The sequence below is a fragment of the Rhagoletis pomonella genome, unplaced genomic scaffold (assembly GCF_013731165.1).
Source record: "Rhagoletis pomonella isolate Grant_MI unplaced genomic scaffold, Rhpom_1.0 Rhpom_scaffold_00009, whole genome shotgun sequence".
Classification (NCBI taxonomy): Eukaryota; Metazoa; Arthropoda; class Insecta; order Diptera; family Tephritidae; genus Rhagoletis; species Rhagoletis pomonella.
The window spans coordinates 16,873,355-16,899,894 of record NW_023458563.1 but is presented as its reverse complement, the minus strand read 5'-3'; the positions used below and the strand labels follow the sequence as shown (position 1 = coordinate 16,899,894).

At 35.7% G+C, this 26,540-nt stretch overlaps 1 protein-coding gene across 2 annotated transcripts in view; it reads right to left on the bottom strand.

Moving 5' to 3' along the window:
- LOC118745604 overlaps nucleotides 1-26,540 on the bottom strand; it is a 161,511-nt gene that overhangs the window by 25,066 nt on the left and 109,905 nt on the right. The window contains exon 3 of one of the 2 annotated variants that reach the window (XM_036479116.1): nucleotides 16,684-17,694. In XM_036479116.1, coding sequence (XP_036335009.1) covers nucleotides 16,684-17,694 — 1,011 coding nt within the window. The remainder of the gene's footprint in view (nucleotides 1-16,683; nucleotides 17,695-26,540) is intronic. The other variant, XM_036479117.1, reaches the window with a different exon arrangement.

Below are 26,540 nucleotides of genomic sequence, written 5' to 3'. Positions count from 1 at the left end.
CCAACAAGTGCTACTTTGGGCTGAGTAGGCAATTGAGAAGTAAAGTCCTCTCTCGTCGTACAAAGATCACACTCTATAAGTCACTCATCATGCCTGTGGTGGTGTATGGCGCGGAGGCATGGACAATGAAAGCATCTGATGAGGCGGCTCTTGGAGTTTTCGAGAGAAAGATTCTGCGAAAGATTTACGTACCTTTACGCGTTGGTGATGGCGAATATCGCAGACGATTTAACGATGAGCTGTATGAGCTTTACAACGATATAGACATAGTGCAGCGAAATAAAATTCAGCGGCTCCGCTGGCTTGGCCATGTCGTTCGAATGGACAAAAACGCTCCTGCTCTGAAAATATTCAACGCGGGTCGCGATGCTGGTAACAGAGGAAGAGGAAGGCCTCCTCTGCGTTGGAAAGACCAGGTTGAGAAGGACTTGGCTTCACTTGGCTTTTCCAATTGGCGTCAGTTAGCACAGAAGAGAAATGACTGGCGTGCTGGTTTGGACTCGGCTAAAATCGCTTAGGCGGTTACAGCGCCAATAAAGAAGAAGAGAAGTTTGGGGTTTTTTTATTATAATTTTTTGAATTTTCCTAAAACTTGTTGTAGAATGAAGAACATTAGTATTAAAAATTTACGAGAAAATTTTAACAGAAAACACATAGCGATTATTGTAATAAATCACCACATGTTGATCAGCTTGGCGATGAAGTTTTACGATTCATCCAACGAATCCAACAAGCCGCTTGGAGAAGTACTCCTCTACAGAAGCTTATCCAGAACAGGAAATAATATCCCGCCTCTGTCATGGACATAGTATCTGAAAAGAGGAAGCTTCGTCGACGGTGGCAGATTAAACAAAATAACGAAGCAGCTACAGGCGGCAATTAAAGCTTTTAAAAACGATTCATTCAACCGATACTTATTGGGACTAACGTCGGAAAAGACAACCGACTACTCATTATGGAAAGCTGCAAAACCAACTACAACCAGGTGTGCTCCACTGAAGATCGATGTGAATACGTGGGCAAAGACTAGCGCGAAAAAAGCAAACATCTTCGCCGAACACCTCAAAACCACGTTCGTTCACTCCTGAGGAAGGATCAAATGAGGTTGATACAACAAGCACAGCCTGCTCCGGAGGTAACGTTAGTCCTGAAGACGTTTCAAGTCAGATTAGCAAGTTGAAGGTAAAGAAATCACCGGGCTTTGACCTTATTACAGCTGAAGAAACATACCCCATGGCAGTATGGTTTACCTGACACACTTATTTAATTGCTGTTTCGAGCTATAGTATGTTCCCATCCATTGGAAGATGGCAGACGTCATTATGATCCAGAAACCTGGTAAGCCGCCTAATGAAGTTTCTTCCTACAGGCCAATATCGCTACTCCCTTTGCTATCTAAACTCTTTGAAAAACTGTTGTTGGCACGCCTACTGCGACTTGCTAAGTTAGGAGAAATTTGTGACTGCAACATTTGCGGACCCGGCGCCCTTGGCGATCGGAAAAACGGTAGAAGAATCTATAAATATACTACAATCTGCGGTAAATTCTGTAGTGACTTGGGCAAAGAAATGGCATTAAAGAAGTTACCATACAAACCAATCTTCATAAATGAGATTAGCGTTCCCTATGTCAACGAAGCAAAATATCTTAGCTTTACACTTATTGCTAAGCTGCGTTGGGGTTGTGCAAGCAAATCTTGCATAAACATCATGCAGAGGTTTCAAAAAATGGTACTACGAGGTATAGTTAATGCTCCGTTCTACGTGAGGAATTCAGACCTGCATCCCGATCTTGGTATGCCTACTGTCACTGACGTGGTTAAGCAATCTGCCAGAGCTCATCAACAGCGGTTGATATCTCATGTCAACTCGAGTGTTTCCAACCTACTCCTGGTTTCAACATTCCGGCGGCGTCTCAAACGCACAACTGTATGTGACCTGATGGGAAGCTAGTAGCAGCACTTGTATTTTAAGTATTTTTGTAAAAATGTATATTACATTTCGCTTACCACAAACTTTTAAATTTATTCCAACAAAATTGCTTCCTAGTATGCCTTTGGTGTTTCATATTAGTTGCAGTATCAGAGCGTATTAATGTTACCTTGTTTAATGCGTTAATAACAAAAAAAAAAGAACTCAGGTATGCTGAACGGGGCACGTACTTCTAACTAGCTGCAGCATTAGTTATAATACATTTAATTTTGGAAGCATTAAAAGTCTAATATTTTTCTAAAATTCCTATTAAAAGCAGCAATAAAAAATCAAGGTTATTAAAAATTGTCAAACTCAAAAATTTCCAAAAGTGATTGCAGGAACAGTTACACCTTGCATGTAAAGTGACTTACGAAAGCAGTTTTTATTTCCGAAAATCAAACGTTCCGACACTACTTTTTCAACCATTTTTTCGGTGTAGCGATTGTGCTTTTTTGAGGGTTGTTATTACTTTTTTCAGTGCGAAAGAGACAATGCTTCTGATGATTAATTTGTCTTTGTATTCTTACATAATTCATGTATTTATTGTGGTATTTTTTTGTTTCTGTTTAAAATACAGACACAATTTTATTTATTTCATTAATGTTCAGTTTTACATAGAATAATAATGTTTGCTGGATTTTTTATGCGGTTTTTTAGAATTTTTTACATGGAGTACCTGAAATTATGCGGTTTTTGAAAATACTGGAACGCATCCCCTGTTTTTGTATGAAAGTAAAGAAATTTTTATGAACATTTTTTTTATGCGGCAAATAAAAAAATCGCGTCGCACATAAGGACAAAGTGACTAATTACGACGACAAAAATAGAAAAACAAAAGTCTTTAAATCTTATCACACATACTTTTCTAATACTCCTTATAAACCAGTCCACAATGTAGCACACTAATTTTGACTTTTAACGCAACGCAGCGTTCGTTCGTCGAATTAAATAATTTTTTGTTTGAAGCGATGATAAAATAGTTTCGCTTGTCATTTTGTTCTTATTAACAACTAATAGTTTTGTCAACATGGAAAAAGAGGCGTGAGGTATGTACTTTATTTTTCGATTTTCGTTAATAATATAGTTGTTTGTAAAATGGGTGTAATAGCTATTTTATAAATTGGCTTTTTTTATTAAAAAATTTTTAAATTTTTATATTAGTTAGAGTTATAAAAAAATGTCCAACGAGTACAGCAATTTCTCTTCAACAGTTCGAAAATCGAACAAATTGCCAATGTGAATATATCACAAGCTCGTTCCCCCTTTCCTCCTTCATTAAATAGAGCATCTTTTTCTTAAGTCATTTATTGGGACGAATCAAGAATATAGGAGGACAAAAATGTTTAATCCATATGTATTTGACAGATTTCAATGTAATTTGGTATCCAGGGGTTTTCGTTGTCAAAAATTTCGAAATTGATATCAGATTTTATAAATTCAAAATGTTTGTTATGAAACTTGGTATTCAGAGATCCTCGTTATCTTTGTTTACGAAATTGAAATTACATTTTCAAAATTCAAAATGAGTTCAAATGGTGCTAAAGGTAATGCACTGCGTTAAAAGTAAAACGCCAATTGTTCGGAACGCCATATTTGATCCGCCATTTTGAGTTTTTGAAAATATAATATCAATTTCGAAATCAGTGACGACGAAAATCTCTGGATACCAAGCTTCATAACAATCTATACATTTTTGAGGAAATCGACCGCCATATTGGATCCGCCATTTTGATGTTTTTAAATTAAATATCAATTTCGAAATCAGTGACGACGAAAAGGTCTGGGTACCGAGCGTCATAACAATCTATACATTTTGTAATAAATCGTCCGCCATATTGGATCCGCCATTTTGAATTTTGGAAATTTAATTTAATATTCGAATTCAGTGACGACGAGAATCCCTAATTACCAAATTTCATTGATATCTGTCAGATACATATAGAGTAAATACCAAGCTACATAAAAATTTATACATTTTTGAAGAAATCGTCCGCCATATTGGATCCGCCATTGTGAATTATGGAAATTTAATTTAATATTCGTTATCAGTGATGATGAAAATCCCCAAATACCAAATTTCATTGAAATCTGTCAAATACATATAGAGTAAACATTTTCGTCGTCCTATATTGTCGATTCGTTCCTATGTGCATCGCACGGCAACACTCGATTGGTTGGATAGCACTTGCAGCAAAAATGAAAATTACTAGTGCAGCACGAGCAAGTTGCAATTAGCATTTCTCGAATCGATTTGCGTAGCTTGCTGTCCCCACAGGCAAAAGTATTTATCTTGATAATGTTATCAGGCAAAATTTTGCCAGTGGAAACCGCATATTGCTCTCGGCAAGCAATAATTATCAAAGCTTTTATCTTGATAAATATTGCCAGCAATTTGGTACTTTCATAGCTAACTTTTCATATGCGCGATAACTTCGTGGCGGCAACATTATTGATATTTCAATATAAAAGCAAAAATTGAGCTTTTTTCTATTAAGATATTTGTTATTATGTATTTGGGTGTGAAATAGCATATTTTTTTAATTTTGTAAGTGATTTAATCCGGAAAAAATAGCCACCATCCAAATGCTTTTATCGAGATAAAAAATGCACAAATATTGCCTCTGATAAAATTTATGTCAGGCAATAAAAATGACAATTGGTAGGCAAAAACTTTTGCCTGTGGAGACGGGTCGTAATTTCAGTTGCAGTTACACCTTGCAATTTTTATATCCGAAAGTGATTTCTGCAAATCTTCAAAAAGGACTTTCTGGCAGCTTACACGGGAAAGTAGACTTTCGATTTCACATTTTGACAGCAAAATGCATAGAAAAAGCGCTAGCAATTCTACGTTTAACCGTACCTTAACTCACTGCATTTGTTTCAAAGTAGTCTTTGAACTAGTTGATTTAAAAAAAACACTTTCTTCCATTAGGGTAGGTACCCGTATGCACCTGGAAAATCTCGCTTGCGTGACGATGCATGCGAGATGCCACACGTGTAGACCGCAAAAAGTACGAAGCTACTCTTTCTCGCATACCGAGCGGTTTGCGAGCTCTCGCATGCTTTCAACTATCATTTTTGTTGTACAGGTATTTACTCATTTCGCCGAATTCTTCAGAGTAGCAAAATCGTTTATTTTGGTGAAAAATACGAACTTCTTTTTTGCCGACATTTTACAAATGAAAAAGTATGTTGTCAAGTGAGAATTTCAAGCATGTGAAGACAGTAAGGATCTGCTTTCAGCAACAGCACTTTTTCTTAACTGTTTGCTTCGGCTGACTGTCTAAGCAATAACAAACTGCGCTGTAAGCAAGAGCAAAGGCTGTCTGCTTTCGCTGCTTTATTTTTCTTAGTGGTAGCTAAGCAATTGCAAATGTATTGAAAATGGCCAAGAGCAGCTTGCTTTGAAAAGCAAAAAAGTTTAGCTTATGCTATTTTGTAGTCCGCGATTCAAACACTGCTTACCCCTATTTATTGAGCTAACTTGACTGGGCTAAAAATATTTTGGTTATTGCTTTTTAATTTCTTTAAAAAAAAAACTAACTTGACTAAGCTAAAAATATTTTGGTATTGCTTTTCAATTTCTTTAAAAAAAAATATAACTACGGGCGGCCGCTGTGGTGTAGTGCTAAGCAGTGTGCGCTTCCACTCGGCAGCGCCTGGGTTCAAGCCCTGGTGAAAGCACCATCGGAAACAAAATTTAGAAAAAAAGGTTTTTCCTTAACAGCGGCCGCCCCTCGGCAGGCAATGGCAAACCTCCGAGCGTATTTCTGCCATGAAAAACAGCTTCTCATTAAAATACAATCGCCGTTCGGAGTCGGCGTAAAACTGTTGGTCCCTCCTCTTTGTATGACAACATCAAGGCGCACGCAACAAATCGGAGGAGGTGCTTGGCCAAACAATAACATATGTGGAAGCGGCAATCTATTATAACCTAAAAATTGAAAAAAGTGAAATGACCTTTTTGAAAAAAATTAATTTTTATCTTTGATTTTTTTGTAAAAAGCAAATTAAAAATAGCAAGATCGGAAGATCATATATGTAATACTCCTATATTGGCAGTAAGTGCTAGTACCGTCCGAAAACACTACAGTACAGATATATCAATAAACACGTACGAAAGAAAAGGAACACACACGTTTATAAATAAACATGTACACAACTCATATACAAAAACGGCACTCAAGTACACAACACATTGACAAAAACCGTACTAGACTGTCTCGCTTCCCTGCAGGGAAACCGCGGACTGGTGAATCAAATTTCTAGTTCCGTACTAGGTCTTTATCGCCAAAAAGGAACCAGTCCGATAGGCACTAGATCCCCTCCAGTCCAAAATCGGCGAAAAGTGGTACTTTTAAAAAACTAATTTTTTACAGTTTTTTCACTAGAAATCTATATCTAAAGTGACGAATTTAGAAATGGTTCGGAACTATAGAAAACGGGATGCAGAACGAACTAGATCTTATCTGTCGAATTTAGAACTAGTTCGGAACTATCGAAAAAGGGATGCAGCGGGGGGCTTGTTTACTTTACATAGATATGTGTTCGGCGGCTTTTTCGTTCAAATACGCTTCTATTCTGTGCTTCGCAGATGCTTTTTCATAGCTTGGTAATACAAAACTAAAATTTGTGTTAACATTTCAACATCTTGGGACCGTCTGGAATATAATAAATAACAGCGAGCACCTCTGCAAACTCAGCTACAGCTAAAGGTATGTAAACGAAATGTACATTCAAAAAAATTTAATTTCAAATTGAAAACACATTTCTTCCAAAATAACTTAAAATCGCGCCACGGATGAACCAAAAAGATTGAAAAATCATGATGATTTTTTCTTTCGTCTGTCGATTTTTGAACTGGTTCGGAACTATAGAATTTAGGTCTAGTTCGGAACTATCGAAAAAAGGATGCAGCGGGGGGCAATTGACACTTCCTAGGACATCGCCATGTTAAATTCGCCAGTTGCTTGCATGCAAAAGAGATTTATCGCGAACCAGTACTGGGTCTAAATATACTAGAAGCGCACCAGTTCAGAACTAGAGATTTTCCCCACACGGTTTGATTTCGGAATGCTTACACATTGAGAAGTTAGCTTACTGCCAATATAGAAGTATTACATATATGGGCAAATCTAAAAAATAGGTACACTTTCAAAAAAAAAATTTTTAATTTTTAAATTTGTGCGCACACCTATGTTTTATATATCATTTTATTCGTAATCTCTTAATAAATCGATTAATATAAGTGTAATTTATTTTCATCAAATGCTTCAAAAGTTAGACGAGAAATAAGCATGAACTAGAAAACAAAAGAATAAGCTGGGTTGAAATTACGCTGTACAAGTTGTAAACTTTGAGCAAAGATTTTGAAAGTTGAACTCACTTAATTGGGATGTTCTAAATTCAATGGCATGCCATGTTTTATCAGATTGGCTCCGGTTTTCGAGATAACGGTACTTGAAAATTTGACTAAATTTTAACTATTTTATAAAAACTCCCTCAGTTTTGAAGTTATTTTACTAAAATTTGGCGCATAACAGTTTTTTAATATTACCAATACAACTGATTACTCAGATATGTGTTTTTGCGCTATAACTCTAACTTCATATCTGAATAATAAATTGTATGCGTGCTATATGTTAAATTGAACCTATACTAAATTTTAACCTGTTTAAGTGGAGGAGCTATAACGCAAAACAACGTCTCTGATCAATCAGTTGTATGGGAGCTATATGTTTTAGTGAATCGATTTCGATGATTTTATGGAATAGTTAAGGTAATATCAAAAAACGGTTATGTGCAAAATTTTAGTACAATATCTTCAAAACCGAGGGACTTTTTTTATAAAATAGTTAAAATTTAAGCAAAGTTTCAAGTACCGCTATCTCGAAAAGTGGAGCCAATAGGGTGAAACTGAGGACGCCATTGAATTTAGAAGGCTCCAGTTAAGTAAGAGCAACTATCAGAACATTTGTCGAAAAACAGTTGCTTTGATACCATTCTCGAAATATTCTGCCTAAAAAAAGGAGCATCATTAAAAGTAGTAAATCAAGGTTTTTACACACTTCTAGAGGCAAATTTTTTTAAGCATTTTACAGGTATATGTAATGTTATAAGGACTAGCAGTTATAGAAAGATTTAGATCGGTTCGTCGTATTTTCCAAATGTGCCTTCAATTAAAGTGTTTTTGGAATAAAAATTACGCTCAAGATCGCAGAATATTTTATCTTAAAAGTTAGTTTATTCTGAAAGCACACCTCTTGCTAAGGTACCAAATTATTCGCAATTGTTTGTAGAATACAATACATACTTAAAAAGTTCTTAAAATTAAATGCTTCAAAACCTATACGCGATAAACCGAAAATTTTGAAAATTCTGAAATGTAAAGTTACAGACTTTGAGTTACTTGCCATTTCGTTATTTTTTAATGCACACTTTTCTTACCCACTACATATGAAGTGTACACATAAGTGCTAAACGCCGATTTAATTTCAAATCAAAATATGGTGTGCTTCAAAAATTATGACATAACTAATTGTGCCCCTCTTAAAAATTACATAAAAAATTCACTTGTTTTCATTATTTTTCTAAATTTAAACACCCATAATTCAAAAGTTATGTAGCAAATTGATCCAAATTTTTTTTGAGGCTTTAAGTATACGTCAGTGAATTATATCCAAAAGCAACCAGCTTGATTTAGTTTAGAACTGTGAAAATAAAGCTAAATAACACAAAGGTTACCTGTTTTTTAGATTTGCCCATATGGATCGAATAGATATATAATTATTTTAAAATTTTTAATAAAAACGCGAATAATAACGAAAAAATTTTCGATTTTTGAGAATCGAAAATTGATGAGTCATATCGAGAAATAAAAACAATACCTATGCGCTTATTCTCCGAGTAGAATAAGATACTAAAAATTGAAGTGATTCGGAGAGATAGGCGCAGTAGGCTTCCATACAATAAATATGTTTCTGCATGTCTTTTTATACATATATGTGTGTATCTTTCCATACATATGTACATACAAACAATTCTTTAATGCAATCAGGTTTGCATATCTGTGCATAAATCCATACTGCATGTGTACTGCATGTGCATATTGCGTACCTATTCTAATTGGCAAGAAAGAATTTATAAAAAACTATAGCTCAAATCACAATATTATTGCATGTATAAATGTAGTAAGAACGAAATTTGAGTAAATTTTTTTATGAGTAAAGCCAAAGTGAAGTTACATAAGTTAAAATGTTTGAAATGCATGTAATGCCAAAAATATAAGTTATAAGCAACGGAAACTAATTAAATCATTTTTAAATAAAGCAAACTATGGAGAGGAAACTTAAAACAACATTAACATTCCTTTTAGGGGAAAAAATAAATTGACTTTTTATTTTATTTATTGCTGGGAGTACATGCTTTGGCGAATCGACAAGTGGGGACAACTATGTTTGCCGTAGCTCATTTAGTTTTCCTCCTGTTAAACCGCAATAGGAATGTTTATAAAGAAAATCTACCAGAATTCTAGCCCTGTTTTCGTACGCACTATCCAGTAAAAACCAGTAAAGTTTAAAAACCGGTAAAAGTTTTAGAGCCCTCCCTGTTACACGATATGTATTCGCATATGAAATGCTACTTTTCTGATACGTTCTAATATATGGTACATACGAGTAAATACAAAAAAGTAGCATTTACATATGCAAATAGATACCTTGTAATAGCGCCCTTAATGGTTTTTACTGGATGGCGTTTTCATACGCGAATCTTGCAAGAAACTAGCAAAACAGGGGAAATGGAGAGAGCAAAAATTACAGCTGAACTTGCAAGTTTTACTGGATTTTTACTGAATAAATTTTTATACCCGAGCGCACTCGTGCACAAGGGTATTATAACTTTCTTCACATAACGGTTGTTTGTAACAGGCAAAACGTATCGAGATAGATATAGACAAATGCGTAGATAAATGATCAGAATGAAAGGATAAATCGATTAAGCGGTGGGTGACTGTCTGTCCGTCCGTTCGTCCGTACGTCCGTCCGTCCGTCTGTGCACATGATAACTCGCGTAAAAATTGAGATATCTTAACCAGGGTTGTGGCGAATAATCGCATTCGCATTCGCAACCGTGGAGCTTCTGCATTAATTTTAACATTCGCATTCGCTTTCGCATTCGCAATAATCAATGCGGATCTTTTGCGAATGCGAATATTGAAGGGACCGAAAGTAACAGTTATTTTCTTTACGAGTTAAACTTGGCCAAATATTTTTTATTCTCAACTAAAAGTCCTTTCCGGACAATAAACAAACCGCTTATCCAAATTAAACAAGTTTGCTATCAAATGAAAGAGTACTTAAATAGCTTTAAAACTGAAATGTCTAAACGAGCAAAGTCACCTATTGAAAACTATTTCAATAAAAAATGATAATTAATTACCATAGAACAGGTATGTGGGTCAGGTATATGAATTTATTTAGTAGTAAATGATATAAAAAAATATATAACCTTCGTTCGTTATAAAAATGGTAACCTTCGTTCGTTATTTCTTTTCAAAAGCTATTTCAGTCCCCTTTCACATGATGCCAAATTTGTTTAATTTTGGTAAGCTGTTTGTTTGTTATCCAGAAAAACTTTCGGAATAAAAAATATTAGGCCAAGTTTAACTGGTAAAAAAATAACTGTTATTTTCGGTCCCTGGAATATTATGCCAGTGCAATGATAAAACGTATATCTGGCCAGTCACAGAAGAAAGTATCAAAATTGAATTACAAAAACTAAAATCGAAAAACGCTATTGACGTTACTGGTTCTCCACATTCAGAAACAACCAAGAGAATGAGAATGAAGAATTCTTTGGAAAACAACGGTGTTTAAACAACGATCTTGCCATGATACTAGATTGTGAAGATGAAAGTCAGGAGGATACATACGACACTTGCAGACCGATGCAATTCCCAAAAAATAATTATTGCACCGCAATAAAAAAGGAATAATAATAAATATAACTGAAAGTCGTCTCGACAATTTTGTCAGTTTCAAGTTTTTCGCAGCGAGCGAGTAGTTATTTAGTGGCGCAGGTTTGATTTACGACCCTTTTAAAACTTTTTATTGAATACAATGTTCCAATTTTTAAATTCAAGTACTAAAAAATAAATTGTTAAAAATTACTAACCTTTCCATTTTTTATATAACTAAATCACCTAATTTACTCACCTAAATTATTTCTTAACAAGTAAAAAAGTCTAAGTTCGGGCGGAGCCGAGCATTAAATACCCGGCGCAAGTATTCAATATAGTTTTTTTCACCTTTCCGAAAACTACCGCTACATGGTAAGCAGTGGTGGTTTTACGTCTATTTCAAACATCTTCGACAGAACGTTCAGTTAGACATAATGAGATAAACTTATATACATAGATATATGTGGGCGGCATCACGCTCATTTTCCAAAATTCCAAAATAATGTTACTTCCTCTCAAGGGATTGTTGTTAGTATCAATTTTGGGTAAAATTAGCGTTATGAAAGGGTGGTCGTAATTTTGTCAGATTTCAATAACTTTCAACGTTTTGCCTTTATGGGGCAACCACAATAATCGTACCGAGTTTGGTACACATTGATCGAACGGTTACCGAGATACACATATCTGGTCTTAAGAGGGCGGGTTCACGCCCTTTTTCCCACATTTTATTATAAGCGTACTTTTTGCTAAAGAATTATTGCAAACATCAATTTTGAATAAATTAGCTTCAGTATTTACTGATTTATCGAAGCTTTCGTATTTCTCTAAATTACCGTTATGTGGGATGTGGGCGTGGTTACTATGCAATTTTTTAACTTTTCAGCCGTTTGGTATGTTTTGTGAAGGCCAACACTGTGCCAAGTTTGGGAGAAATTGGTGGGGCGGTTCCCAAGATATACACATGTAATCATAAGTGGGCGTGCCTACGCCCATTTTCCAAAAATTTATAATATTCTTATTTTCCGTTTAAAAATTATTGTACATATCAATTTTGAGTGAGTAAGCTTCAGTAGTTACTAAAATATCGCAGTTTTCGTATTTCTGAAAACTACCGTTGTATAGGAGGTAGGCGTGGTTATCGTCCGATTTTTCCCATTTTCCCCAAGTTTCGTTAAGATATCTCAATTTGTACTCGAGTTATCGTGTGCGCATACGGTTACTCTTTTCATTCTGATCATTTATGTATACATTTGTCTGTATCTATCTCGATTCGTTTTACCTGTTACAAACACCGTTATGTGAGTAAAGTTATAATACCCTTGCGTACAAGTGCGGTCGGGTACAAAAATACTTGAAATCCGCATTCGCATCCGCATCCGCGGATGTCTAAAATTCCACATTCGCAACATCCCTGATCTTAACGAAACTTTGTACGTGCACTTCTTTCGGGCGTAGGACGGATGGTATTGAAAATGGGCAAAATCGGACAATAACCACGCCTACCTTTCATATAACGGTAATTTTCAGAAAAACGAAAACTGCGATATTGTGGTAGCTACGAAGATTATTCACTCAAAATTTATATTTAAAATAATTATTAGACAAAAAATAAAAAATAAGAATATTATAAATTTTTGGAAAATGGGCGTAGCCACGCCCACTTATGGTTACATGTGTATATCTTGGTAACCGCTGCATCAATTTCTTCCAAACTTGGCACAATTGTTAGCCTTGCTACAGCATACCAAACGACCGAAAACTTTTCCCACGACAGTCGGGTCTACGTATCCGGAACGACCCAGATTTATATTTGGCCAAGGACTGTCACTCCAACAACACTCCCCAAAAACTCTTTGGGGAACTTGTATGCTGCTACAACAACAACAACAACCGAAAACTTTTAAAGTCGGACAATAAACACGCCCACTTCCCATATAACGGTAATTTGGCGAAATCCGAAATCTTCCATAAATCAGTAAATATTAAAGCTAATTTATTCAAAATTAATGCTTGCAACAATTCTTTACCAAGAAATACGTTTATGATAAAATTTTCGAAAATGGGAGTGGCACCGCCCGCTTATAATCACATATATGTATCTCGGTAACCGTTCTACCAATTTGTACCAAACTCGGTATGGTAATTGTGCTTGCCACATAAAAGCAAAACGTTGAAAATTAGTGAAATCGGATTAAAATTGAGGCCGCTTTTCATATAACGGTAAATTTCAAAAATGCTTGAAACTTCAATATTTCGCAATTTAAGGACGCTAATTTACTCGAAACTGATACCACGTAGCGGTATCTTTCGGAAAGGTTAAAATCATATATTTAATACTTGCGCCGGGTATTTAATGTTCGGCTCCGCCCGAACTTAGACTTTCTTACTTATTACTAGTAACTATTTCCCAGTAAGAAAAACAGCTGGTTGCATGATGCTTTGTGCAATTCACACTAACAAGATAACATTTTAATCAGTTGTTCACAAAACTTTCAACTTCTTACAGGTTTTGCGTGTTCGTACTTTCTTGCATACTTCTCTTATTGGGAGTAAATATTAGGGGAATTCGCTCAGCTGCGTATTCTTTGTATGTTGTGTAATTGTATTGGCTTACTCTCCGAAATTATGTTAGTGGCAAGTTACTGGATCGTTTCTTACTGGAAAATACGGAAACAGAGCTTACGTTACAAAATATGAATCTAGTATGAGTATGAGTAAGTTTACACACAAGAATACAATAGACTCGCCAGATCGGACCGAAACATGTCCCTGGTGCCACCTGTATTGGCAAAAATTTCTAAAGATTTTATCTGGACACGCACAGATTAATTGCTCTATGGGATCGTCACTGCAACAGCTAAAATATACTTATGTAAGTAATTTCAAACTGAATGCTCATGTCATACTACTGATGATCTGATGTAGGGCTGTAGGATAGGGCTGCCAGACGTCCTGGTTTTCCAGGATTTGTCCTGATTTAGACAAATTGTCCTGGTGTCCTGGTTCACACTTTAATTGTCCTGGTTTTTAATGAAGGTCCATGCAGACACTTCTCTAATTTTTAGCAAATTTTTGTTATGAAAAAAAGGATAGCTTTCTGTCAGTAGTAGTCGAAAATTGATAATGGAACGTTTTTTCGAACATGTTGAACATTTTTGTCGGACAAATGCAAGTTTCTGATCAGGTACACGGCTGAGGGGTCATACACATGTACTACCCAGTAGATAATTTCAGGATCTAAAATCTCATCCAAAATGCCTTCTGAAAGTTATTCCTTTCTCCTTAATTTTTTGGATGGAGCGGCACAAATTGAAGGGCCTATGATTTCGCTATTCAAAAGAGTGCTTTCAGAAGGGCTTTTGTGGGACGTCTTTTGAAGAAGTTTTTCTTAATTCATAAAACGCATACTACTTTAAGGAATTCATTTAAGGTTCATATTAAATTGTTTTATTTAGACTTAAAATGCTTATTGAATCTTATTTGTAATTCTAAGTAAATTGTAAGTAGGAAACACCTTTCTAAGAAGCATGCAGGAAAGCATTTTTTTCAGTCCATGTTGCATAAGTCTTTTAGAATGGCTTCAATTAAGATATCCTAAATTATCTGTAGGTTATGCATGTACAAAATGGCAAAGCGCGTTGTATGATATGCGGAAATTTGCTAATGGTGGTAAGGCAAACCTTCAAGACCACTTATGTGCGCCGCTTTTTTTCAAATTACGTCACCGTCACGAGACATTTTTTCCTTTATGATAAAAATAAATTCAGAACTTTTCATAATCATCACTCATTGAGCTCTAGGGATTGTGCCACAAAACTACAATGCTTATAATATTAGAACCAAAGCAACTGTCCTTGTAGGGAATATATTGGAACCATATTCAATTGTATCTTCGTTTTTGATTTGGATGATAAGTGTCCTGGTCGATGGGTCAGGATTATGGCAGCCCTACTGTAGGATCATATCAAAAATCTTAGTCAAATATTGAGAGCAAGTCTACTTCTATTCGTACCTAAAGGGAGCAAAAATTCAGATCACTTCCTTTCTAACCAAACCCTTAGAAAATCTAAATGACTTTCACATCAGGGAGACCTTTCTCTTTAAATGCACGCGAAAGTCAGCATACATATAAAATAGCAAACTACTATTGACCTTGGAGTATTACATAGCCTTATGTGCAGGTGGTCTTATGATCTATGCTCTAGTCTCGCATGAGGTGATCAAACATATCACTCCAGTACTGCTGGAGGCAATCGCTACTTTTGAACCGCTACTGCACCGACTCCTAGGTAAGTAGCTACTCTATTAACCCGTGGTAGTGCACATGGTAGTGCAGAGTCGAACCAGTCGTAAGCAGCGAAAGCGAAAAATTACGACAGAGGGCGCCCATAAATCACGCAAGTGACTACTTTAGTAACTCCCGGTAGTGCAGAGAGAGCCGATGGTGACTACCGCCTAGGACATTGCCTTGTAAAAGTAATCGACGAAATACACTGCAAGTAGTCGGTCGGTAATTGACGGTGTTTATCAGGTAGCTACCGATTCAGCAGTCCTGTAGTCACTCCCCCGTACTGCAGGGACGTTTGTTGAAAAGAGCATGTCCATGGTCAACAACTCTGTTTGTGGGCAAGAGAGGCAGTGCGGTGAGGTAAAGTTTCTCAAAAAGTTATTCCAGCTTCTACCCAGCATTAAAGTGGCAGTTCTGCTGCAGCGCACTAACACATGCGCAACTACAAAAATGCCGCTACGTACCCTCCAGTACTGCTGGAGCCAATCGCTACTTTTGAGCCGCTGCACCGATTCCTAGGTAAGTAGCTACTCTATTAACTCGAGGTAGTGCACACGGTAGTGCAGCGTCGAACCAGATAGCGAAAACCTACGATAGAGGGCGCCCATAAATCACGCAAGTGACTACTTTAGTAACTCCCGGTAGTGCAGAGAGATCCGATGGTGACTACCGCCTAGGACATTGCCTTGTAAAAGTAATCGATGAAATACACTGCAAGTAGTCGGTCGGTAATTGACGGAGTTTATCACGTAGCTACCGATTCAGCAGTCCTGTAGTAGCTCCCCCGTACTGCAGGGTAAATTTCAAGCGCAAAGTTCAAATACATTCAAACGTCCTATACGTATACACATTTTGTTCTGCTCCTGCTACTTTTCATCCAGTTTGAAACCGTGAGAATAACTGTTCTGTCATTCTAGTGTGAAATAGCCCAATAAGAGCAACACTTGCGCCATCGTCTCATACCCCAAAATCTAAATTGAGATGGATATTGAGTTCTCAGGAGCCAAACAAGTAAGCTCTGGCTTCACTGTGGGCAAACTCCACCGCATGCTCTGTGTGGCCATATATAGAGGTGCTTGGGATCCTCAGAGGCCGACCGCCTCTGGCCTTATCCAGGTGGAGAAGTAACTTTAACTACAATTTATATTAAATTTATTTGCAAAAATAATTATAATTAGTTGGGGCCCTTTATAGGTTGCATTTGGTTTCTAGCCGATTAGTTATTTAAAATTTGGTAACGATTTGTCATAAATTTGGAGTTACAAAACAATTTAACCAAGATATAAAAAATAGTGAACAAAAAAAATAGATTTTGTATGTGTATGTAAATGAATGCATTTAGTATTTATGTACAGGTGTGTTGTACAGAGGTTTTGTAGGTGGGGCATTTTCTCCAGGTGGAATTTTCGGGGTGGTTGAATGGTTTTGTTGTAATATTGTATTGCTTTTCGTTTTTTACTTACTTTTAGTATTAGTTTTATTGTTAATCGGTCTATGGGACGGTGAATAATAATTATTGTTTTTCTCATTTATATTATTATCGTTTCTTGTGGTAGTAGTTATGTTATGGTTTATAGAATGTATGGTACCGCCTCTACCCCATCCTGGCCAGTTAATTGTACTTTGTACAATATTGCTATGGTTTGTATTAATGAATGGTGGTAGAAACTGGGCATCACCGAAATTTATGTTCTTAAGCGAACCACCGTCAACACTAACATCATCACTAACACCAACACTACCCGCTCCGGCATCCTTACCATTATTATTATTATTTTTATGAGTTGCATGATGTTGCTGAGACGCTACATTATTTATACGAATACCAGTCTGACCGGGATGACCAGGATACTGTCCGATGCCAATACCTCCACCACTGGATATCATATTTATACCTCCATGACCGCCGGGCGTTAGCATAATGCCACCGCCGCCATGGCCACCAAGGCCAATACCGCCAAGCCCACCAATATTGTTGCCCATAACATTAATGCCGCCAGCTTGTATTGGTATACGATTAAATTGATCAATATTTGTATTGATTGACGTTCCACTAGCGCCATTCATCGGCTTCATCTGCACCATTCCACCATTGTTTGTGCCCACGCCGCCACTTATGCCTATATTGACACCACCGATCGGTATTAAGCCAGTGTTAACACCATTCATACCGATTGTATTAATGTTATTTATATGTTGATGTTGATTCAAATTACTTTGAGTATTGACAACATCTACATTGGCCGAATTATCAATACCAGTTGTCATGCCACTGCCGTCGGCCGAGTTGATGCCTATACCAACACTGCCTGCGTTGCTGCTACCACCCGAGGATGTTCCACTGCTAAGACCAGTATTTAATAATGTTTTGTTTTTCTCCTCGGGAGCACAGCACACTTTGAAAACCACTTTCATATTGTTCGTGGAACATCGCCCACCTATTCGCCGATAAAGATCATCTTTTGATGAAGTTGCTAAAAAAAGTAAAAAAAGAATGATTAAAACTATATATAAATATACCTGTGGCAATAAGGAATAATTCCTTAAGTCAAAAGATCGCCTTTAGTATAACGCACCATTCCCTTTATTACCCAACTTTCAAGGAAATTTTGATGCGATTTGATGGGGAAGTTTAGGAAGTGGTGCTTTATTTTTTTTCGATTTAATCAGTTCCAGCAAATATGCGTTTCGGTGGTGCAATATGTCTTTATTTTACATTTTTTAATAATTTCGAGTTTTTACATATGTATGTATGAAAAATTAAAAAATAACACTTCTCTACTACTTCATCTTTTTTTTTTAAGAAAAAATTGTATTCAATATTTCTTCGTTCGTAACTATCTATGTGAATGTTTACTAAAGCTAAAACATGTAATCTTTGTTCCCCACTTTTACTTCGTAAATATAATTTATGCTTAAGAGAAGCGTCCTCTGGAAAAAAACTCTCTCATAAAGTGTTGGGATACTGATTGATTGCAAGCATTAAGGGCGTCTAGGAATGTTGTTAGACTATACTCCGTAGGTACATTGAAAAAAATTCCTGTAAAGAAACCTATTTAATAAGGGTATTTATCATACCCTATAAATGCATTATAAGTAAACTTTGTAAATCAACTATCAAAATTTGTATGGAAACTCGCTAACGATTTCACGGAACAATCTTGATAAACTGAACCCAATGCAACTCTTTCGCAATTGTAAATGAAAAGAGAGTATGGAGCGTTCATGTAACAGATATTAATCTTAATATCGGTACTGAAACGCTGAAATATATTGAAATTTCAAATTACGCTTGGTCGAAGGCGGTAATTTAAAAGTAGCATCCGGTGCCCACGGATTTTCAAGGAGTTCATAATTTCTTTTTGGTTGTTTGTGTTTCCGACAGGGTAGGAGTATGATGTACTGTGGAACGATTTTCTGCCATCCCTTGTCAAATTCGGTTTGGAGACAAACCGGTTTGGGCATTGTGCCATCTTCAGTGTAATTTTTCGTTCTGAATAATTCGTGTTTCCTTCCGCTTTTTATGTATTCGTGTTACTATCTGTTTTAACTGTCATTAGGTCATGAATACCCCGCTTTTGTTTCATTATCTCACAGGTAGGTGCTTTATGGTTGCTTGTATTCGCCGGCGGGTCGAAATCCGTTATTTTTATTTTCTTGGTTTTCGTGATTGCGTCGGTTTATGTTCCGTTATTTAGCAGGTATTGCGTTGCTTGCTTTAGCCGGCAGATAGAAATCCGTTATTTTCATTTTCTTGGTCTCTGCGGCGTAGGTATGTATCTTCGCGTTGGCGTTTTTTTTCAGGGGTCTTCTCCTATTTTTCGTACAGCATCTTGAGTGGTTCGAGTATTACATCGGATACGGTGTTTGTTTGTTCGTTTATAATTTTCCCTTGAAATATTTTCTGCTTGCATATCCCCATGTTTTCCAATATGTTCAATCGTCGTCCTTTATGCTGTACGTGGAGGAGTTTGGCTGCCTTGATCAATAAAAATGAATACATAGAAAAAACGGAACACGTAATAATAGAAAAAGGCTGCAAGAAAATAGGAAATGATCCCACCGATTAGTACCAAGTGGCAATAAAAAGTGCGATAAAAAGGGCGACAACGTTAATAAAGGAGAATGAAGCAGGAAGACTAACATCAATGAACCCCTGGGCCCCTCCAATGATTTCATTACCTAAAATACATAAACCAGGTAACCCGATGAGACCGATTATTAACTACTGATCGGCTCCGGCATACAAACTCTCGAAATACCTGAAGACCATACTAAAGAACAAACTAGAGTTACCCAATAAATATATAGTCACAAACTCGGCAGAGCTTATAGAAAAGATGACACCCCTACACATCACTAATAATACTAAATTGGTATCATTTGACATAAAGGATCTTTACCCGTCAATACTAACAACAGAGACAATGGATATTTTATTTAAAATATTACTCGGCAAAACGGAAAAGAAAATCGCAAAAGAAATAATCAATACTTTGAAGACTACGATAAATCAAAATTATTTCCGATTTAACAACAAAATATACAGACAAATAAGTGGACTAGGAATGAGTAACCCAACATCGGCTATACTCATGGAGGTGTTCATGCAAAGCCTAGAGGAGAAATATATGGAGCATCTCACAACCAATTTAGGGGTCAGCTTCTACGCTAGATATGTGGACGACATAATATGCATAATAAGGGGGACAAAGAGGAGCTGATATTAGACTACCTTAATGAACAACACAAAACTATAGCATTAACGATGGATAAGGAAGAGAAAGGAAAACTCAACTATTTGGATCTAACTACTAAAATAAACAAGACCACCAAAAGACTGGAATACGAGATATACAGAAAGCCCACAGCGACCGACACAGTAATACATGAAATCTCTAACCACCCACAACAACACAAAAACGCAGCATTTAGACAATTATTAACTAGACTTGAGCGAACCCTATTAACTAAGGAAGCACACAGGAGAGAGCTAGACACAATATATGCTATTGTCAAAAACAATGGATACAAAAAAAGATCTGGTGGACAAAATTAGGAAGGACTCGAAACGAAAAAGTAGTGACAAGAAAGAAAACAACGATACTGCTTGGGCAGTGTTAACTTACGCGGGTAAAATGACATACAAACTGGCCAAGGTTTTTCAAAAATTCAACATTCGCACATCGTTCAGAACCAGGAACAACGTCGGAAGGATACTGAACAACAGCACAAACGAGGACACTCTAGATAAGCAGGGTGTATACAAATTAACGTGTGAATCCGAGAACATATAAGAGACTACAATAAGAGGACACAAAAACCAAGCTTCACAACAGAATCAAACTTCGCAAATCATATGTTCGAAAATAAATGTACACCAATGAAAATTAATAAGGCAGCCAAACTCCTCCACGTACAGCTTAAAGGACGGCGTTTGAACATATTGGAAAACATGGAGATATACAAGCATAAAACATTGCAAGGGAGAATTATAAACGAACAAACAAACACCGTATCCGATGTAAGAGCTCAGTTAGTCAACGACGGAGCGTAAACGTAGGTTGACGTACGTAGCAGCATATCAAATTTACTGTTGATAGAGAGCCATGCGATGGTGAGTTTTCGTTAACACGAGAATCCCATAAGATAGATCGTGTCTGGTACGCTTAGGGATGCAAACGATGCATCGATGTTTTTGAAACATCGATAATATCGGTTCAAATTTCGATGTTTGCCTTCGATGTCTACAATTTATTAACATCGAGAAATTGGATATACATCGATGGAAGTTTTACCGATGTTTTAAACATCGACTTTAAGGAGACTCTCCGACTTTCTTTCGGTATATTTGACTGACCTTAAATTTATTATTCATTCAGAATTTTTTTCTTATTTATGGCCTTATAACAATTATATTCAACAATTTTATTGAGCTCGAAAAATGTTATTGAAAATCAACAATAACTTACAAAAGGTAGAAGTTAAAGCTGCTATTTCGGAGACCACCACATCTCTTCAATGACCGCGGTGGAAGAAGTCTGATTAGTAGATGCGGTGATCTCCCAAATAGCATCTATACTTTCTTAACTTTGTAAATTATTGTTGCTTTTCCACAACATTTTTTATAAAAAACGGCCCCAAGCTCAATAAAATTGTTGGATTCATTCTGAATGCTAATAACCTAGCCGTTAAAACAGAACCAAAACCCCTTGGAATTTCAACAAGATCAGGCCTAGGATCTTTAGGCCCGAACGATCTTACGACGGTATGCATTTTGATTCTAATAATGGAAAGGGTATAGAAAGGATAATAAAATACAGGAAAATACATTCATAATTATTAAAGTATTCAATATTACTTTAAAATTAACTAGAAATTAACAAATTGCAAAACATCGGAAACCCTCGATATATCGATGTTCCTCTGGCGATGTATTTTAGCCTCGATGTTCTTTTCTCCGATGCATCGAAATATCGATGTATCGATGTTACTGCTCAAAATTTGCATCCCTAGGTACGCTACGTCGTTGACTGTTTGCGCTTTAATATTCGAACCACTCAAGATGCTGTACGAAAAATATGAGAAGACCCCTGAAAAAACGCCAACGCGAAGATACATACCTATGCCGCAGAGATTTCTACCCGCCGGCGAATACAAGAAACCAAAAAGCACCTACCTGTGAGAGAATTACCCCGTTTATACGTTGCTTGAAAACGGTTTCAACGCATGCATTTTATTTGAAACCACATTTATAAACAGAGTTTTAATGCGCATTCGAAAAATTTATCGTATTCTCTCGAACCGACTTTTCAAAGCGTTATGAATGCGGTTTGAAAAAGTGCACAAACGCTTCTTGTCTAGTTTAATTCGCTTCAGTAAAAGAAAACAGCTGTTTCCATCATTACATAGTGTAGCCAGGTGCTAAAAATTACTTTTTATTTTATGATATTGTACAGTACATATATAACGCAGTGATGATAAACTTCCCACAATTGTGCTTTTTTGGTACAATTTGAAACCAAAAAGTACATTGACACCACATGGACCTTTTTGGTACTATTTGGAAATGCAGCGCTGTGTGTATTTCTATTGGTTTTATATTTACGCCGGTTAAAAACTTCTACTATTTATACACATACTTTCTTCCTTCTTTACTCCTTACAAACCTCGACAAAATTTGTACTACATTACAAGGTTGGCAATTCTGAGTACTAATAGAAATGGTTTTGTCTTTTTCTACCTCACACCTTTTCTACCGGAGCACGGAAACTTAACAAAATTTAAATATATGCAAGTTTTGGGAACGAATTAAATAAAAACAAAACGAACTTAACGACCCGATGCTTGCAAACATTTTTAAAATACCTTTATTGTCTATTCCACATTCCTCCGCAAAAATTGAACGTTACTTTTCTGTTCAGAATCTGATAAAAGCTATATGTAGAAACAGATTAGTATTAAAAACCCTCGATTCCTAATAAAAGCAAAAGATTATATAAAACCTTCTCAAAGTTTTTGTCATGATAAAAAAATACATACATGGTCTTTAAACCAAAATGTGGCTTACGATCTCAAAGAAAGTGAAATGCTTGACTAATTTTTATTATACTTTTAATACATATGGGTGTTTTCATCGGAAGGTCCACTACGACAAAAAAAAAAATAAAAATCTTATATCTAACGTATTTACGGGCCGATTTGTATGCTTTTTAAAATATATACTGGCTATGTAAGTAGAATCATGTTTACGTAAAATGGTCTTCCTAGGTGGCGCCAAGGTTGAGATATTTCGAAAAACCGTATTATGGTCCGATTTGGTTCGAATTTGGCGTATGTAGTTGAAACATAATAAGTCATAGATTTCCTACAAATTCACCCTGAGTAGGCGCTGAGGTCAAAATATGAAGTATATTCTACATAAAATATATGTTTTATTTGCGTTAAAAATTCATTTAAAAGCAATATTAACAAAAATATAAGGATGGAAATTTATGTCACATGACGCTACGTCACGTGATGTTTCACACTTGGGGTTGTAAAAGAAAATTGAAACAAGTTTCATTAATTTAAAAAACTCTAAAAACAACTTAGAATTGCTCCAAATCATATTAAAATAAGTTTCATGAAAATAGCCATCCACAATTCGCAGAGTTTTGCGATTTTGTAAGAAATGAAAAAATCTACTTCCATTTTTTGTCACGTAACGACGCTCTCTTTAAATGCTTATAATTCAGGACCAAGCAGTTCGATTGTTTTCATTTTTCGGTTAAACATAGAGCTAATTATATGCTATACAATGGCCCAAAAAAGTTAAAGAAAACAAATGGTATTCCTTGTTTGTATCACATTGAAACGTACGACTGCCACGTATGCGACGTATGAAAATACCCATATATGTATATTTTTGCAAGATGTTTATTTAAAAGGCGTTAAATAAATGTATATTTCTTTTAAGCATTTATTGTTTTTGTGAAAGCGTTTAAAATTTTTTATTGCTACATTTTTATTAGATTTGGTACATTTTTTTCTGACGTTTGGTACAATTTCGAAAACTTCATTTATCATCCCTGATATAACGTACATACTATAAGGAAACATTTCATATGCTTACTCTAATTTATCTTACGCATAGCTTTGAGATACGTTATAATATATATACGTTAGTTAATGGGCCCTATCACGAATTTCACGTGAACAACTACTCCCAAAAATTATAAAGTAAACAAAAACAATTTTTCCCAATTTGTTTTTGTTTTGCATGTTAAATTATGGGAATAATTTATTCACATGAAATTGGCGATAGGGCTGATTATCAAATCATGGTATGTTCTGTTTCGATAATTTCATTATTACGCTAAACGCCACCGGTCATCTTATCAAGTGTCATGTAATGCATAATGGGATTACACTGAGGGGAAAAAATATTAAAATCAAATAGAAACGTAATTGATCTTACTATAAACGTCAACGAAAGTACTGTATATTGGTAAATATTTAATTCAATTACGCGAATATTAAAATGACCGCGTTCGGTCTGGAAAAGCATCCGTTTAACGAATAATCAAGATAAGAAACAAAACAAAAATATATTTAATTTGCATTTTACCTGCAGTGGAATTCAAACCCTGACCCTCTCTGGATATCAACAAATTCTGGCAAGCATCTTTGCGCACTCAGCTACAGCTATACATATAAATGTGCTTTCAAATGTTGAATTTGCATCAACACCACAGAACGCGAATTGTACGGATAAACACCCTGTAGGATATTGATATAGACTTAGAGCACACCACAAACTAGACTGCAGGTGATTGTAAGTAGTCCAAAGTTTGGTACAAGCACATATAAAATTCTATTTACATCTAACATTGAATTTCCTAGACTCCGACCAATTGCCCGCTTCTGCATTACGTTGTAACCAATTTTAGATAAAAAATAAAATAAAACTTGCCAACGCAACTCAGATGTGAACAGTCAAATACGTGCGTAATACATTTTTGTATGAAAATATTATTTTTAAATACGAACATTTTTAAACCATTGTCAAATATAAAGTGTTCATTTTTACTATGCATTATGCATTACGCATTATTTCCCTCAGTGTTTTTGTCATTGCATTTCATTTTTATACATTAAAGCTTGAATGACGAATCGAAGATAACTTTTGAAAAAAAAAATAGTGCTTACTGTCAGGCTCCTGGTAACACTACTTTGTGAACTTCACTATTTAGAAACAGCTGGTAGCAGTATTCGTACTTTCCTGCGGTTGGCGTAGATCTACTCCGGTTTCTAACGTTATTAAAATTTACTCCTCTACTCTGCTTGTCTGAATACCTGCTCCGTCTTATAACTGACGTTAACCCACTATTTAATAATCTTTTTTTAATACTATTTAATAATATATAATATAATATGGTTATCCATTGAACGCGTAAGTTCGTCGTAACCGCGTAAATCTCGTAAATAAACGATTTTCCATACAAAATTAAGGAAGCTTACGAGCTTTACATGGTTACGAGGCATTTACATGTTTAGATGAATTGCCTCAATAGGTATTTAATAATAGTGGTAAAGTCGCAATTGTATATGTGTACATTTTTTTAAATGGCGATTATTTAAAATTTGTTTCAAAAATAGTTATAGTATGTACGTCGTATTAAATTATAGTATTTACGTCGTTTAAATTGATATCAACACTTTTCAAATCGGTTGAGTAGTTTCCGAGATACTAAAAATATAACACAATAGAAAAGTTTATCCTTATACTCTTTTATTTGCTTTGTTCGCGCCAAATAATATTGGTATGCTTGAAATCAGAGTAAAAAGTTCTATCGATACGCATTTTTAGTTTTCTTATAGCTAAGCTGTTGGTATTCTAGACTTGTTCCAATATCATTTTACAAAAGGTCTCATATTAACGTTTTATTTTATACCTATATATTATTTCCATAGTAGAGTTGGATTTTTAATTTACGAATCAAACATTGTAAGTTTTACATGAACAATCATGAAAAAATTCACGAGGGGCATTCACCTTAATAAGGAAAAAGCTTTGAGAAACCTCTCATATACCTATGAATATTTACCTAAATATGTAACATAATATTCATACATCTAGGTGATTTCACACAACTCAGGTAAAGTTTCCATGAAAGGTTTCTCAAAGCTTTTTCCTTATTAAGATGAATGACCCTCGTGAATTTTTTCATTATTGTTCATGTAAAACTTACAATGTTTGATTCGTAAATTAAAAATCCAACTCTACTGCGGAAATTTTGTTTTATGTACTACTGAAGCTTGAGGGGTTCGAACACTGACTGGCAGCCTTTTGGCAGCAAGTTAACTGCTGACTTCAATCCATTTCAGTAGCGTTGCCACATAATCCGCTTTGAAATGCATGGTATAAACACTATACTGGAAATCGCGTTCAGTTGATGTGGTTTCATTCAAACCTTCGTATAAACGAGGTAAATGAAACAAAAGCGGTCGCACTTAGAAGGGTATGCATGACCTAATGACAGTTAAAACAGATAGTAACACGAATACATAAAAAGCGGAAGGAAACACGAACTATTCAGAACGAAAAATGACACTGAAGATGGCACAACGCCGAAACCGGTTTGTCTCCAAACCAAATTTGACAAGGAGTTCATAATTCCCGTTATCGCAGCAGGAAATGTAAAACTTGATTTTCGGGATACAGAGGGTTGGGAAATTACCGGAACCTTGAAAACAGTTGTTGTTCATACATGGTAGCAAAATTCCAATAGGATTTTTCTCTTTCTCATCATTATATGGAGCCCTTTTTGCGATTGTA